The 16,541-nt window shown below is 36.4% G+C and overlaps 1 protein-coding gene across 1 annotated transcript; it reads right to left on the minus strand.

Moving 5' to 3' along the window:
* Positions 1-6,461: 6,461 nt before the first annotated feature.
* On the minus strand, positions 6,462-9,627 carry LOC121403090 (protein kinase C theta type-like). Its single transcript, XM_041590659.1, has 5 exons — positions 9,556-9,627; positions 8,669-8,801; positions 7,516-7,707; positions 7,129-7,257; positions 6,462-6,679 (listed from the first exon to the last, which is right to left on the minus strand). The coding sequence occupies exons 3-5, from the start codon at positions 7,639-7,641 to the stop codon at positions 6,545-6,547; spliced, it is 390 nt and encodes a 129-aa protein (XP_041446593.1). The 5' UTR covers positions 7,642-7,707; positions 8,669-8,801; positions 9,556-9,627; the 3' UTR covers positions 6,462-6,544.
* Positions 9,628-16,541: the final 6,914 nt, after the last annotated feature.

The following is a 16,541-nucleotide window of genomic DNA, read 5'->3' on the forward strand; positions in this document are numbered from 1 at the left end:
TTCACAAAACTTATTTGTTTGCCTCAAAAAGACTATTACAGTTTATGTAAACAAGCTGCTGTGTAGCCATGCGGGCTGCATAGGATACAGTAGATAATGGATGGATTCTGAAGAATCCCATTGTATAGTACAGAGCTTATCTGTTATCTGCTGTGTCTCATGTGCCTTTTCTCCTTTTCAGTTTGAATGACTACCCCCAATCACAGCAGCTTGTTTATATAAAGCACTGTGTATCTTGACAGCGCTATATAAATAAATGATGATGATGATGATAAACTATAGTAGAGTTTCTGAAGGAAACAAATCAGTTTTGTGAGTGCAGGGCAGGGTCACAGTACATTACCTGCTACTGCTGAGTTCAGCCTTGTCACTGCCATGACCACTATTTGTGGGAGAAGAGACACTCCCACACCTCACTTCAGTCTAACCTTTGAAAGGTTCTCTCTGCAGCTCTGAAATAATGAATTGTTTAGGATGTAAGATACTTTAAAAACTTTTTATTCCTGCATCTTTACACATTTTGAGGAAGTATGTATCATATATCTGAATATGAATGTTTCCTTTAGGGGATTACTGCATTTTAGAAAGTTGATATAGCTATAGATCTAAATACAAAGAAGGAAGGCAGTAATTTAAGTTTAATAAAATGAATTACCTTGTGGAGAGTCAGAGGCATGAATTAGTTAAGAAAAAAAAAATTCCCAAAAACTTTTTGCTTTGACAAAGCTTATTAGCGAAACGCGTCGGCAGAGCCTCTCTTTTTTTTTTTTTTTAACTAATTTGAATACTTATAGCCTGGTCCAGGGAACCGCATTCAATTTCTCTGTTATTTATATGGCACTGGTGGGTTTCTGTTTTTTTTAGGATATTTTAGCTCTTCTAAATGAGATAGGTTACAGTATGTAAATTACGAGACCACAGTCCTCAGTGTTCTACTTTCTCCCCGTGTGGGGTCCCAGGGCTTAGAAAATTAATAGGCAGCAGCTTCTTTGGGACTTCTCCACCTCTACACTATTTTCTTTTTCCTACTTGATTTTCCTTGAATGACGGTCCTGGTTCCTCCTATTTTAACAAATTTTGTTAATGAATTACCTCTTGATTATACAATGCACTAGCACTTGCATAAATTATTTATCTTGAATCACACGCAGTCGTTGACTGTAATCAATTTAGCACTTGCACTTTATAACTTATTGAAATCTTGAATTAATTGTCTACAAACACAGTATAAATTCAATATCAATATAAATTTAATACACAGAAAAGGTAACTCTATGCTTTTCTGAACTTGTTGTTTGCTAATTGCCTAATATTTAATTAAATTATTAGAAGGTTTTTAATCAACCAAGCAAGCATCTGCATTAACAGCACAAGCACTTTAACTTCATTAATTGATTGGTTCACGGTATAATTTGATATTAAGTGATTGATTTCATTGGAGAGTGAGGGGGCTTTTTACTATCTTTCTCCTCATTTTCAAATAGCTGTAGATCTGTGCAGGGACACAGTCAGAACAATGAAATGAGTCTCTAAAAGCTTGATACTCAAATAAATATATATATATTGCTCTCTTAAAAACAGCTTTCCTAAAACCTGTGATAAGCAAATTAAACAAAATCATCCTCCTCATAAAGTACATTACTGTACTAATTATTTTTTATTTTTAATCAGCCAGGTGCTACAAATTCACACTGTGGACTGTTAAAATAATTCATGCTTATTCAATAATGGGGAAATTATTTATTGTTTCCATATTAAGAATTTATCAGGACTCTAGATTTTTGCTTCCCCAGCTGTATGCCTCCATGTGTCTCAATGCCCCATCTCTCCCTGTTTGCATTTTGGAAAAGGTCAAGTAAGATGCATTTCAAAGAAAGCACCAAAATTGGTCCATCTACTAGTAGCTAGTTTGTAAGGAAATGAAGGGATGTTTTATCCACTGAACTTTTTAATGTGAAACCTTGAAACGTGAAACACAATTGTAAATACATCTAAAAGGGTCAAATACAGAATGTTAGCTTTGCACAAAGCAATATGTGGGAGGTACCAGCTTTTGTGTGGGAGAGGATTACCAAACACATATAAACTATAGACATGATAGTCATAACGATTGGCAAATATTTTCATATGTGCTCTACAAAAGGCACTCCAGATTTAAGTGTTAAAGGAGAATTCAACCGTTTTAAAAAAAAAACAACCCATGAGCCTTCTCTATTTGTTTCTCTCTACAGTATGTAAAATCTGTATTTGGAAGATGATTTTTTATATTAACCCTAACAGGTCATTGTTCAGGGACAAAAGCTAAAAATATCTGGAACTGTCGTTAATGGGGTTATTGCATTATAGCTAAATTAAGTTAGTTGCATTTCAACCTCACCAACCTAACCTTTTGCACTTGGTCTATGCCTTTTAGATTTACAAATGCAATTTAGTTATTTTATCAGTGTTTATTAACCTCCTTAAATTACTCACATACAAAGAGGCAGACAAAAGACAGCAAAATACTGTTTCATCTGTCACAATAACTAAGGTTATGGAAGGCGGACTAATTACATTTCTATTTTAGCAGGTTCATTTTAAATGGCGTATATGTGATATTTATTTAAGGCAACAGATTCCAATATGAATAGTTTATTTAAATATACAGTATGTAAAAACACCAATACTATTTCTTCTCTGTCCAAAGAATCCTGGTGAATTTGGTCAGTTTAAACAGAGATGTTTTAGGAAAACATTAAAACCCAATTTGTACAGCTTTTTTGACTTCACCCTAGGCAAGAACAATAGCTTGATTAACCAAAAGCACACCATATTTCCAGTTTTAATTATTTTTGGTGTGAGGTAACAGAGGTGAAGAATCTGTAAATTAAAGGGTTTGTACACCTTTAAATTAACTTTTAGTAGGATGTAAAGAGTCATAATCTGAGGCAATTTACAATTGTTTTTTATTTATTTTTGTGGTTTTGAGTTATTTAGCTTTTTATTCAGCATCTCTAGTTTGCAAATTCAGCAATTTGGTTTCTAGGGTCCGAATTATCATAGCAACCATGCGTTCATTTGAATAAGGAACTGCAGTTTGAATAGGAGGACCTGAATAGAATGATGAATAATCAAAAGTAGTAACGATAAATTTGTAGCTTTACAGAGTATTTGTTTTTTTCAGACGGAGTCAGTGAACCCATTTGAAAGCTGGAAAGAATCTTAAGAAGGCAAATAATACAAAAAAAAAAATAATTAAAAATAATGAAGACCAATTGAAAAGTTAACTAGAATTAGCCATTCTACAACATACTAAAAGTTAAAGCAGAGGTGAACCACCCCTTTAAGTTATAAATGTAAAATCAATGGTGACCCCTATGATATACTTTTCGGTATATCAGTCTTGATATGGACAATAAACTGTTGGGGGAGCAAGTGCAATAACACTAATGGGCTCAAGCGTATCGCCCGAGCACTTGTGTCCCCCTCAACACTGCACCCTGAACTGAGCACCAGATAAAAAAAATTCAGCATATAGAATGACGTGCAAGGTATCTGCCTCTTCAGAATCAAGTGCAGCCTGAGGGTAGTCCTCAGGTCTGTGTGCTGTGGAACAGAGAGCAGAGGCCTTTGGTTATTACACAATGTCCCACGTGGATCGTCAAGTGCACAGAGGCTCATTTAGCTTGGTATTTGTATATGAAGAAAAGAAGTTGGGGAGCACCTCCCATCAGAAAAACAGAAGATGGTGTGCAGGGTCAAGTGGTAATTCAAAAGAGAACAAGAAAGAACTGACCCATGTATTTGCACCCTCCCATGAAAGCATGTCCACAAGCTCGTATTTATACACCATTAAAACTTAACTTTTATTACTGATAAATAAGTCCAGTGATAATTAGAACATGGTTAGGACCAGGGAGACGGATTAATTTGGGGTAGTGGGCTGGTGGTACGGATAAGTGGTAAATCTATGCTAGTGGAGGTCACCCCAAAAAACTCTGTTTAAACACTATTCAGTAATAAATATGGGGGTAATCGGGTTAGTAGACTACATGCCATGTTATACATCGCCCCCTTAGAAGCACATAACCCAAAGGGTCAGTGGGGCCTAAATCGGTGGGGTTGTGTAAGTCGCTCACTTAGTTAGCACCCCGATGTGTACAACATTAGTATGGGTAGAGGTGCTGCTAATCGTTGGAGAGGCAGGCTTGGTAAATCCCAGAGCTTGCATCTCTATTGGAACAACCCCCGTTGTGCAGCCCTTGGTCAGCCAAACCCTTCACCCAAAGCACAACCCTCCCAATTGGCGGATATCTGCTCTGATATGAGCGTTGAAGCTTCCACCTGAAGCAGTACCTTGTAAACCAACCCCCTTAACCCATAGCATAGCCCCCCCCAATTGGCAAAGCTGTCTTAAGTTACAATTGGCAAAAGTTGCCTTAAGTTACAATTGGCAAAAGCTGCCTTAAATAACAGGAAGGTGGCGGTTGCAGAGAGTTATAGTTGCAGGTTGCGTGCAGCCCTTGGTCAGCCAATCCCTTCACCCACAGCACAACCCTCCGAATCTGCTCTGATATGAGCGTTGAAGCTTCCACCTGAAGCAGTACCTTGTAAACCAACCCATTCACCCACAGCGTAGCCCCCCCAATAGGCAAAGCTGCCTTAAGTTACAATTGGCAAAAGTTGCCTTAAGTTACAATTGGCAAAAGCTGCCTTAAATTATGAGAAGGTGGCGGTTACAGATATATAGTTGTAGTTGCAGGTTGCAAGTTGCTATGCAGAGAGTTGTAGTTGCAGGTTGTGTACTGCTATGCGAAATTAGTGGGAAATGCCTGTAAAAACCACTTCCATACCAAGCTCTTCACCCACCACACCATGCCCTCCTAGTAAGCGGTGTCAGTGGTATTTTCGTCCGTTTATGCCTAACCAATTTTAAAATCAATAGAGTGCCTGACGCGCGTTTCATATTTGTATATGATGCTGCATATGCTCTACTCTAAGTTTTGTCGTATGGGGCCCCATGATTTCCGCGCCGAATCCTGGATTCGATGCATCCCATGTTGTAGAGAAAAAAGGTGATCTTTTTTTTTTTAATGAATTCCTTAATAGCCGTGGAAAGGGTTAGATTGTAGAAATACTTCATATAACAGCATATATGCCGTGAATTTTGCGTTTCATTTTTTTTCTCACCTCATTGTGCCAAAGTTTGCCTCAATTCGCCAAGCATATTCTCACAACAAAATCCATATTTACTTAAAATCATGAGTATGCTATACCTTGCATATATACTGAAAGGTGTAGGGCAGCTACCCACTGGCAGAAGCTAGCAGTATTTTATGACAATTTGCAGTTGGTCTTTGTTGGGTATTTCTCAGATGTGGAATTTAAAATTATATCTTGTGACTATAACCTGAAAAAATCTAAAAAGAAGATTTATAATAAAGACCTGAATAAAAATGGAAGCAGTAACAAAAAAGAATAGCAATGTAACTGTAATATCACAGCCAATCTGGATTTCTAAAAAGTGTATGGAGTTGAACCTTACTCTGTATGCAGCACAGCCTGTGTAGATGGGTGGCACACAGGTGTCCCCTGGAATATCCCCTAGATTACACTAATGGACACAGTGTTGCACTGTTTTTTTCTCTAACACTTGCACCCATGACAGTGGTGAAATATATTGATTAATAACCAAGCCACGACACAAAATATATTTGGTCTGTATCTTAAATATTGTTTTCTCATTTTATTCAATATCCAGTCCACATGGTTAGATTTTTCTAAAAGAGGGAGAAAACAACTCAATAAATAAGTATTCCTTAAAGCAATGAGCAATGTGTATTAAGGTAGAATTCTTATTCTTTATGATGGAGATTCAGCTAAAAGAATTTACTAGTGTGACTTTCAGAAAATTTAGCAAGGCATAGGTTTTTGGCGGGTGGATTTCTATTTCTGTACATTGATATGACAATATACCAATCAACTGTAATATTCTTGACATACTGCAGAACAAATTCACCCTAGTTTAGTCTTTTATTTGCTGTGTCTCTGTTCTGGGAGTAGGTCAACAACTATTTTTTGCCTGCAAAACTTTTGTTCCCCCACCCAAAAAGTCTCCCATAAACTCTGAATGGCAAAAAACCCAAAAAGTTCATGTGTTTTTAGTATAAAATCTGAATTTTTAGTAAACAAAAAAGAAAAATCAATTTTACGTGATTTATTATACCCCGAGGATGAAAAAAGTCTGAATCTGAAAATCCGGCATCTCAGACCTGTCGAGGTTGCATATAAGTCAATGGGAGAAGTCGCAAAGATTTTTTGATTATGTATGATATATGTAGAGATTGTGGGACAAAACAAAAAGCCTGCAACTTCTGGGTTTTTTTTTAAACATTTTATTTAATCACTGAAAATTTACATTTATTTTGTTCTAATATTTAACAATAAAACCTATAACACTCTCATTCTCTCCATAGGGGGAATTGTTTCTATTAAGAGCAGGTGATGATGAGGATCTTGATGCATCAGGTGGATAAGATGCCTGGCTGAGCCTCCGCAATACAACTCACTCCTTGTACCAGGTGGAACTCGTATAAGAAAAGCCTGAAATATTGTGATTCTCCTGTGTTGTGTTCTTGTAATCCAGGAAGTCCAACGGTGACAGTGACTTTCCACAGCACTTCTTGACATCACTTGAAGGCTGCAAGGAAAGCTTTGTGTGTTAATAGTAGTGCAGAAGGGTATGTTTAATTCATAAAGTGGATATTCACCTTATAGTGCCATTTAGTAAACTGTACACATTAATATTTTGAAATAAAATGCATCTGGATTTCTTCCTTTTTTATATCTAATCTGCATTTTACTTAGCTGAATGTAACTAATGGCTAGAAAGAAAATACCCTCTAACGCTACAGAAAATGTAATTAACAGATTTGAATTTTATCTCTGCATTTAGGCCCTCTCCTTTTCTCTATTTCACACACCTTAAGGCCCTCTCCTTTTCTTATTTCAGGCCTCATTCATTAAAACAAGTGGAAAATATAAGATACAAAAACATGCAAATTACTGTGTTTTTTGAAATTTTTTAGGCCCCCAATATTTAAAGTAACCCAAATTTAATGAGGGGGGGTACAATAATCATGTACTTACTTCTGTTAGCTGGACAGGTGGTGGTATCTTCTTCTGTTCCAGTTTCTCCCAATTGATGGATGAGAAAAATGGGTGGTAGCGTATATCTCCATAAATTCCCAGACGCAGCTGGGGATCCTTCACCAGTAGCTAAAGGAAAATGAACAATTATCTTCACTTTGAAACAATCCTGGTGCTTGTGACATTAGCTTTAATGTGAATGATACCTATGTGCTTTTATCAACAGCTGAGAGCAGTCCATTATCAATCGTTTTAAACTTTATATATTTTCAGAAGTAAGGATGGCAAAGTAAAAAGCAAATCCAGAAAAATCTTATATTTTGAGAAATTGGACATATACTGTATGTGTATAAACGTAGCCATTTCTATAACTCTGTTCATACTCACATTTATTAGAAGATGTTGCAGATCTGTGCTTAGGCAATCAGGTATCTCAGGCTCGTTGCAGATGGTGTCTATGATGACCTTCTCTCTATCAGATCCATCATAAAACGGGGACTTACCAGTGGCCATTTTACAGGTGATGATACCGAATGACCACCAGTCAACCGCTACATCATACTCCTCATTTTGTATTATCTAGAAACAAGAAATAGTAACATCTAATGAGCACTGACATCTAGAAAAATAGCTTGTTTTAGTTAACTACGACATTTTATTTTGATCACAGCTAGAATGTTGCACTAATTATAGTTTATTTTTAAGACCCATGAACTGAACCTAACATCTCAAGCACACTCAAGGGTTAAAAAATATTTGGATGTATAGTATAAGTAATACATTCCACTGACATCTCATCTATGCCAACTCAACATTTTAGGGGCAGATTTATCAAGGGTCGAATTTCAAAGTACAAAAAACTTCGAAATTCGCCATCGAATTAAAAAACTTTGAATTTGAATATCCTATTTGAAGTTTTTTCAGCAAATTTGGCAATCCTGAGATCGAATAAAAATCATTCGATTCGAACAATTCGAACAATTCAAAGATTTTAGCGTGCAATCGAACAATTTTTATTCGATGTGTAAAGACTTAGAAAAATGCACTTTGGCAGGTTTAATTTGGCGAAGTATTGAAGTCGAAGTTTTTTTAAAGAGACAGTACTTCGATTATCGAATGGTCGAATATTCAAACGATTTTTACTTCGAATCAAAGTAAACTTCGAAAAATTCCCTCAAATTCACTTCGACCCTTAGTAAATCTGCCTCTTAGTGTTGTGTTTATTAGATTCATATAAACCCCCAAAATTAAACAGAAAAGTAAATAAGTACAAATCATTTTACAATCACTGCAAATTTTTAGTTCATGCATTTTAAAATGTTTAAATAACATAATTAAACATATTCCGAATTAAATAATAATAACTCTAATAACATATTTTATTATTCATATTCCCTTTAATGTAACCTAGACACATAAATAGGCATACATATGTGCAAAGCTAAGTTTAATGCTATATAAATCACACATTTTCAATATTTTGGGCACATTCCCTAGACATTTATTTGTGCTAAAAATACGCTGGGTTTGCATTCCTCACCTCTGGAGCGATGTAGCCCAGTGTTCCTGCATAGCCAGTGACTCTATCACCGAATGTCTCCAGTGCTAGACCAAAATCTGATATTTTTACGTGGCCTTCTTGGTCCAGCAAGATGTTTTCTGGTTTTAGATCTCTGGAATATAGATAGAATACATTCAGTTATTACACAAAATATATGTAGTTGTGGAAAGAAAGACATACATATCTCCCTTAAACTCCTTCTAAAGCCATTGAATGGCAAACCTGCTGGTACACTGTAGTTACACTGAGAAAAATATAATATGGCAGCTTCATAAGCAAGATGTATCTTTTGATTAAATTAAGACCCATAAATGCCATAGAGGTAAAGCATTACTAATCACTGGAGGTCATTTAGTAAAACCCAGATACAAAAGCTCTTATGGGTGCAAAAAATGCACCTACATGTCCCTTCCTGTTTGCTCTTCATGAATATAGCTCATTACAAACACAGGCAGCTCTGTATTTGTGGGGCAACTGCAGGTCTGTGCACCATGTTTTGGACTACAGAGACAATCAGCAATTTCTCTACCTGCAATGCAGGTCTCAAATTGTAAAAAAAACATGGCAGATTGCACCCAATCTTTTACTTCACACCCAGCTGTGTAAGAAGTACATGCCCACTAGTATATTCACTTTAACAGAATAATCTTAAAAAAACTCAGAAGGGAAAAGGATGGAATCATTTGAAATATAAATTACCTGGTGGAAATGATTGTGAAAAGAAGTCAAGAGTTTTACTTTTAGCCAATAATATGAATGTTGTGAACATACAATAGGAGTTTAAGGGAGCAGTGGATCACAATATACATTACAATACAAAAGACAACATACACAGTAGCAAGAGATCAGAGCTGAGTAATACCTACCGGTGAATGATGCCTCTGTCATGCAGGAAGTCTAGGCCACACGCTATCTCTGCTGAATAGAACCTTTTCAAGGAAAGATAATTGGACAGATAAATAGAATGTACAAAAAGAGTATAACAAAAGATGCCTCAAAACAGCAGGTAGCATTTACTGGTAACCAAAATATTTCATGTTACTGCACCTTTATGACCATATCATTTTTCTACTTTTATATCTTTATCCTATTAGTTTTGTCTGTAAGTTTTTTGTTACTTTCTTGTACGACACAGATTTCTAATAATATTACTGTAAAGTGCTACATGTACTGGCATTCTCTGTATTAAACAATTAGGAGGATAATCTTTTCTTTCCCTGTTTCCACATTATATCTGGGCAGATAATAGTAAACTAAGAGACAAACAGGTAGAGTTCCTCAGGTTGTACTTACAAAACTCTGCTCATCTCCAGGCGCTGGTATTTTGCTATCTGATCCCACAGGCTGCCCCCACTGGCAAACTCCATGATGAGGAATGAATGCGACTGGTGACAGACAAAAGAGATTATAAAAATGAAAAATAACATAGGAGAGAACAGACAGATTTAAATAATTATAAGACAGTAAAATCATATATACATTAAGGATTGCCCCAAATATAAGTGGTATGTTAAGTCACTGTGTTTCATGGCCTGTATTTGAGCTCCTACATGTGATCCAATCCATTGTCCTAATGATCTTAATGATCAGATTACTGGTCATTCATGTGTGCACCCAATATCCAACTCATCTCAGACATCAGAATTATTAGTGGAGTATTTTATATTTCAGATGGGAGCAGATATAATAAGGAAAGCAAATAGTTCATTTGTTTCTAAGTGTTTCTGCACCTATATGAGAAAATTAATCAATAGAAACATTAATTAAAGCCCTATTAAACAATCAATTGTATGAGGTGTGTGAGTTTAGTTTGAATTGTGTAAGGGACATATGGTTTTGCTGCATGGAGTATAGAGATTTGTGTTTTATTGCTAATCTAATGTGTGTGAGGTTTAGTTCTGTATGATCTGTTTGGTATGTGTAATGGGATCATTGCATGTATGGGTGGGTTAGAAGCTTAGTGCAAATGTTTTGAAAGTATACAAAAATGAGTGTGGTGTCTATAGGGAAAGAACATGTGGTATTTTGTGACGGCTGCATGACTGACCCAAACATATACCTGAGATTGAAATGCTGCAAAACCTTGGCACAGGTATGGGTTTTCTTTGGCGATCCTGAGCACGTTGGATTCAGTCTTGATCTTAACACAACTAATTTTCGATGTTTTCTTGATGACTTTAATGGCCACGTTTTGCTTCTTGTTGCGTAATGTTGCCAGAAAAACCTGAGAAATGCAATAAAAGAGCATTATAAAAAGCCCCTTGCAGGGACACAATCACTGATTCACACTGGCATAATTAATGGTTTAGATTAGATTAGAGAACCTGTGGAAATCTCTCAAAATACATGGGGTTCCTTTGCTGTTTGATTGAAATGGATTCATAGAGACAGGTACAACATACTGTACCTGTAAAATCATAAATCCCTAATTTTTTCCCTCACACCTTTACCCCTTTTGGAAAGTTGTCACTCACCTTGCCAAATGTTCCTTCCCCCAGCTCAGAATGGAATTGGTAGTTGGAAATTGCCAGTGGGTCGGGCAGCTCTGGAGAATCAGCATGATGTTTCTTGCTCTCATTTTCATCTAGTTAAAAAAAAAGGGAATGAATAGGGATTCATGGAATCATATGGACCAAACACAGAGTTCATATACTTCCCCTGTTTAGTTCAAGAAATAACAAAAAACATAGATTTTTTTAGTGAATAAAACAAAAAGTATGTTTAGCACAAGCCCTATCCATTGCATTACTGTTGAACAAGGGGGTATACTGCCCCTTTAATTAAAGAGTGATATTCTAAGACAGTTTGCAACTGGTTTTAAGTTTTTTATTATTTATATTGTTATTATTAGCTTTTTATTCAGCAGCACTCCAGTTTACAGTTTCAGCAATCTTGTTTCTAGGGTCCAAATCACCCTAGCAACCATACACTGATTTGAATAAAAGACTAGATTATGAACAGGAGAATAGAACTGAATAGAAAGATTAGTAATAAAATGTTGCAATACTGATAAACTTGTAGTTTTACAAAGCAATTGTTTCTAGATGGGGTCAGTGACCCCCATTTGAAAGCTGGAAAGAATCAGAAGAAAAAGGCAAATCATTTAAAAACTATAAAGACCAATTGAAAAGTTGCTTAGAACTGGCTATTCTATAACATACTAACAGTTAACTCAAACGTGAATCACATGTTTAAATGACATCATATATACTACTGTATGTTTTTGCATGAGGTATATGGAGATGAATTGCCTCATTTACTAACATGATGTTTTAATACAAAGACGACAAGGACATTTGCCCAGAGCCCACCAGAATATTTGCTATGACTGATGCTATAGAATTGTGCCATTACTTTGCATTGAAGAACTTGTCAGCAACACAAATGTTTTTCTTTTTAATTATATAACTATTTTAAAGAGAAGGTGTAAGATCAAGTTTCCCAAGCAATGGCAGGTAACCTTAGCTAGTAACCTTACAATAGTGATATCTTGTAGATTATATTATATAACATTGTTTATTAAAAGTTACTTAAAGCCAATTTTAGCTAAAGGTGCCACAGTTTCAAACATTATAATTCACCATCTAAACTTTTAGTCAATTTCCACTGTTTTGTGAGTAAAGGTGTTTATGGGGTTTATATCTCTCCCCATATACATACCTGGATGATAGAGGATAAATAGTACAGTAATGTGACAATTGTAAAGAATAACTACATGCCTGTAGATGATTACCACTGCTGCACTCATGATAGTGTACAATGGGGTTTTTAGTCTTCACAAAGAAGGCCAGTTTGGTAAACTAATATGCACAGATTTTCAGTGACACACTGGCATCAGCAAGAACTAGTTGTAAGTTCATAGTGCATAATGGGAAATGAAGTCTTCCTTCAAATTAGTAATGAAATACTATACTAAAGATGCAGTACAGCCAATGATTTTATGGGATTGACAGTTAAACTGACATTATAGGACACTTCATATGTATCAGAGCTAACAGGTTTGTACCAACCCAAAATTACATAGAAAATAAGGCACTTTTCCAACACATTAAGGGTAGATGTTGGGTCACATTTTGAAGTACAGAATTAAAAATGTAAAAAGAGTATTTTTTTTCCAAACTGCTCCTCCAACATGCTGCACTCATGATAGTGTACAATGGGGTTTTTAGTCTTCACAAAGAAGGCCAGTTTGGTAAACTAATATGCACAGATTTTCAGTGACACGCTGGTTGTAAGTTCATAGTGCATCATGGGAAATGTAGTCTTCCTTCAAATTAGTAACGAAATTCTACCGTACACTAAAGTTGCAGTACAGCCAATGATTTTATGGGATTAACAGTTTAACTGACATTATAGGACACAGTTTATATGTGTCAGAGCTAACAGGTTTGTACCAACCCAAAATGACATGGGAAATACGGCACTTTTCCAATACAATAAGAGCAGATGACAATGTTGAGCCACATTTTGAACTACACAATTAAAAATGTAAAAAGAGTATTTTTTTTTCAAACTGCTCCACCTACCAGCTGCGCTGTCATCCTCTCTGCTTCTCTTTTGTGTAATTATTCCCTCTTTTGGGGATTTTGGACTCCTTCTCTTGCTCTCTTCTCTATCATTTGAATTTGCTCTTTCCTCCTCTCCTGTCTCCTTCCTACTTTCCATCCAAGTCTCTTCATCCTCTCTACTCTTTCTCATCTTTTTAGCATTTTTTTTAATCCTCGCCTCCTCTTTTGACTCCTTCCGACTCATCTTCTCCATCCGAATTTCTTTCTCTTCTTCCTCCCTACTCTTGGTCCTCTTTTTAGCATTTTTTTTAATCCTCTCCTCCTCTTTTGACTCCTTCCGACTCACCTTCTCCATCCGAATTTCTTTCTCTTCTTCCTCCCTACTCTCAGTCCTCCTTTTAGCATTTATTTGATTCCTCATCTCCTCTCCTGATTCCTTCCTACTCATCTTTTCCCTTTGAACCTCTTTCTCCTCTTCCTCTCTACTCTCTCTCCTCATTTTAATCCTCTCCTGTCTCCTTCCTACTCAACTTCTCCCCCTTCAATTCCTCTTTCCTACTTTTAGCAGTTTTTGATGGACCTAGACCTCTTTTATCTATTTTTTTGCAATAAAAATCTCACTCTCTAATCTAGCTCCTGCTCTCTAGCTCTCTTCTCTCTAACTGTCTCTTTAGACCGTTGAGATGTCTCCTCACATGACTTACTATTAAGTGACATCATAACCTTAGCCTCATGCTGGACGATACCATTAAGTTATAGACACAGGGGTGCCTACTGGAAGATACCATTGCATTATAGACAGGTCCTTAGCTCTCCAGTTCTAATTGAGATGTAGTTACAATTGCTGAAAAGGAGATTCTCATGTAACAGGTTTGTTTATTCAGGATCATGTCAGATTGCTGATATAACATTTATATTAAGCAAGTACAGGAGATATTGTGATAACTTAGTAAGAGTATGTATATCTAAATCCAAGAAGGAAGTTAATATAAAGCCAATGTTTGTTCTATGGCTGTTGGGATGAATCATTAGAATCATTGGGATAAATTCAATATGATACCATGTAACTCCTTGGTAGTTATCAGACTAAGGGCCATTACTGAATTACATTTATGTATGAATGGACCCACCATTTTGAGAGCAGGTTAAGCCTGTGCCTCTCTGTAATCATGTACTGTATAAATGCAGTATGACATACTGGAAAGGTTTGTGATAGAGAGATCTCATACCTACTCTGCCTTTCCTATTTATGAATAATATAAATATTATCTCTGCTCTAAAACTTCAAAGGACAATAGGCCAGACGTGTCTACAACAGCAGTAAGGAAAGTCATTTTTTTCCCATAAGTCTGGCGTCATTGTGTCTAATTGTGTCTAATTCATTCAACTGTGCATGTGCTTCGTCACAAATTGGTCACAGTTGTGCCATATATTTTCTCTGTCATCATTTCTGGTGTTCAAGTGACATGTGTGCCCTATTCTTTTGGCTAAATTGTGGAGATTGAAGCACAGCGATGAGGGAACCCTGGAGCTACCGCCTGGTCTGCAAATGAAGAAAGCTTCAGGGTTCCCCTGTGTCAATAGGCCCAGCAGCACTCAATCTGGAATGAAAGGCAGGTAGGACTGAGCAGCACTAGGCAACTATATGGAAGTGTGAGGTACCTTTATTTAAAATGGAGTTATGTGCAACTGGCTGTAGGGAAATTGGAGGGACCTCACTTGCACTTGTGGATGTACATGAGCCCTAAAGAGACAACCTGACACACTAGGTCCACTCTCGCAGCAATTAGATATAGTGGGTGACAAATGGTAAAGATTTATATATGCAAATAATGAGGGGCAAATGGGTATTGTTCTAGGCTGGGGCCCACTAGTAGACTCTGGTAAGCTTATATGAGTCTGTATTGTCTGCTAGACATATTATTTTGTTGTACCATTATGTGAGGTATATTGCTGCAGTTGTATATCTAAAAGTAAAAATATAATAAAACGTGTTAGTGCTAAAAAAATACTTGACTTAGATGTGGTTGTTTCTATTGCTTTCCTTTCCATTAGTCATTTTGCTAATCTACTGAAAGGAGGAGTGCAATATCTCACATGTAGACTCTATCAATGAATTAGTACATTTACCTTCAAATAGGTTAACGCTGAGTGCAATGCATTAATGCAAAAGTGCACGTTACAGACAATTTCAAATAATGATTTAGAAGGGTATTCAGCTTCATGGGGTTCTGACCTAGGGCACTCTTCCTTTGTGTCCTAGACTCATCTCTTCTGTCTACTCCTAGTTCTGGCCCTGATCACTGCTGAGTCTCTGCTTCTTCCCTGATAACATTGCCGTGTCTCTGGCAGCTGCAGCCTACTACTTGTTACTTTGTTTCTTTAAGTCCATAGACCACGGCCTGGTCACTTGGTTCTGTGTGTGTGTGTATATTAGAAAATGGATTTGCCTCACTGTGGGGAGAGGGGATAAACCTGTTTATTTCTATGTATATTATGTGCATTGGTGTTTCTGAGTGTTCATTACTGAGAAGTAAGGGAGCACAGCTACCTGTAGTTAATAGTGAATATTTATAAAGCATCAAATATATATATACAATAGCCCAGCCTTTTATATACCCTTTTTATAAAACCCATATAGTGGCCTTTTGGACTTTTATATTACAGCTTGGGATCTTACTTTTATCTCAGCGGTACTATCATTTATATGCACTTATGCAGATTTTACATTCATCGATAGATATGTAGATATAGGTAAGTAATGTGCTGGTGTCAGACGGGAAATAATCAGTTTCCAAGGATACATGAATTGAACCTGGGTCCCTAGAAATAACAAAACTTTGGAATAAGAATGGAGTCTTTCCTTCAAAACTATAAAAATAAATATAATAATGTATCATTGTGTTATGTAAAATACATTGTTTTTTTAAATTATTATGTATACAATATTCTCAAACAGCACCTCTAGATTGAACTTATTTCAACTTTGGTCTGCTTACTCGGCTTTGCCAAGAAATTAATTTCATTAAAATCATCTCGCAGACCTGGCATTACCTTAAAATCTTGTTATTCTAAACAGTGTAGTCTAGGAAATCAGGTTGCGTTTGGTTGATGGCTTAGCCCCTGCCACCTGTAGATGTTGGAAAAACATCAAGAACAGAGCGTCAAGAACAGGTAGAATCCTCTTTAGTGATTCTTCTTGCTGTGCCGATGACCCTGGAGGTGCAACATGAAAAGGAAAAACTATAAGTAAAAGGCTAAACCCTGCAAGTTGAAAAGGATGAATGTCTAAAATAGCACAGCAAAATCAACCCGGGCTGGAGTGTAATTTATAGTAGAGGAGT

The sequence above is a fragment of the Xenopus laevis genome, chromosome 1L (assembly GCF_017654675.1).
Source record: "Xenopus laevis strain J_2021 chromosome 1L, Xenopus_laevis_v10.1, whole genome shotgun sequence".
In the NCBI taxonomy this organism is placed as follows: Eukaryota; Metazoa; Chordata; class Amphibia; order Anura; family Pipidae; genus Xenopus; species Xenopus laevis.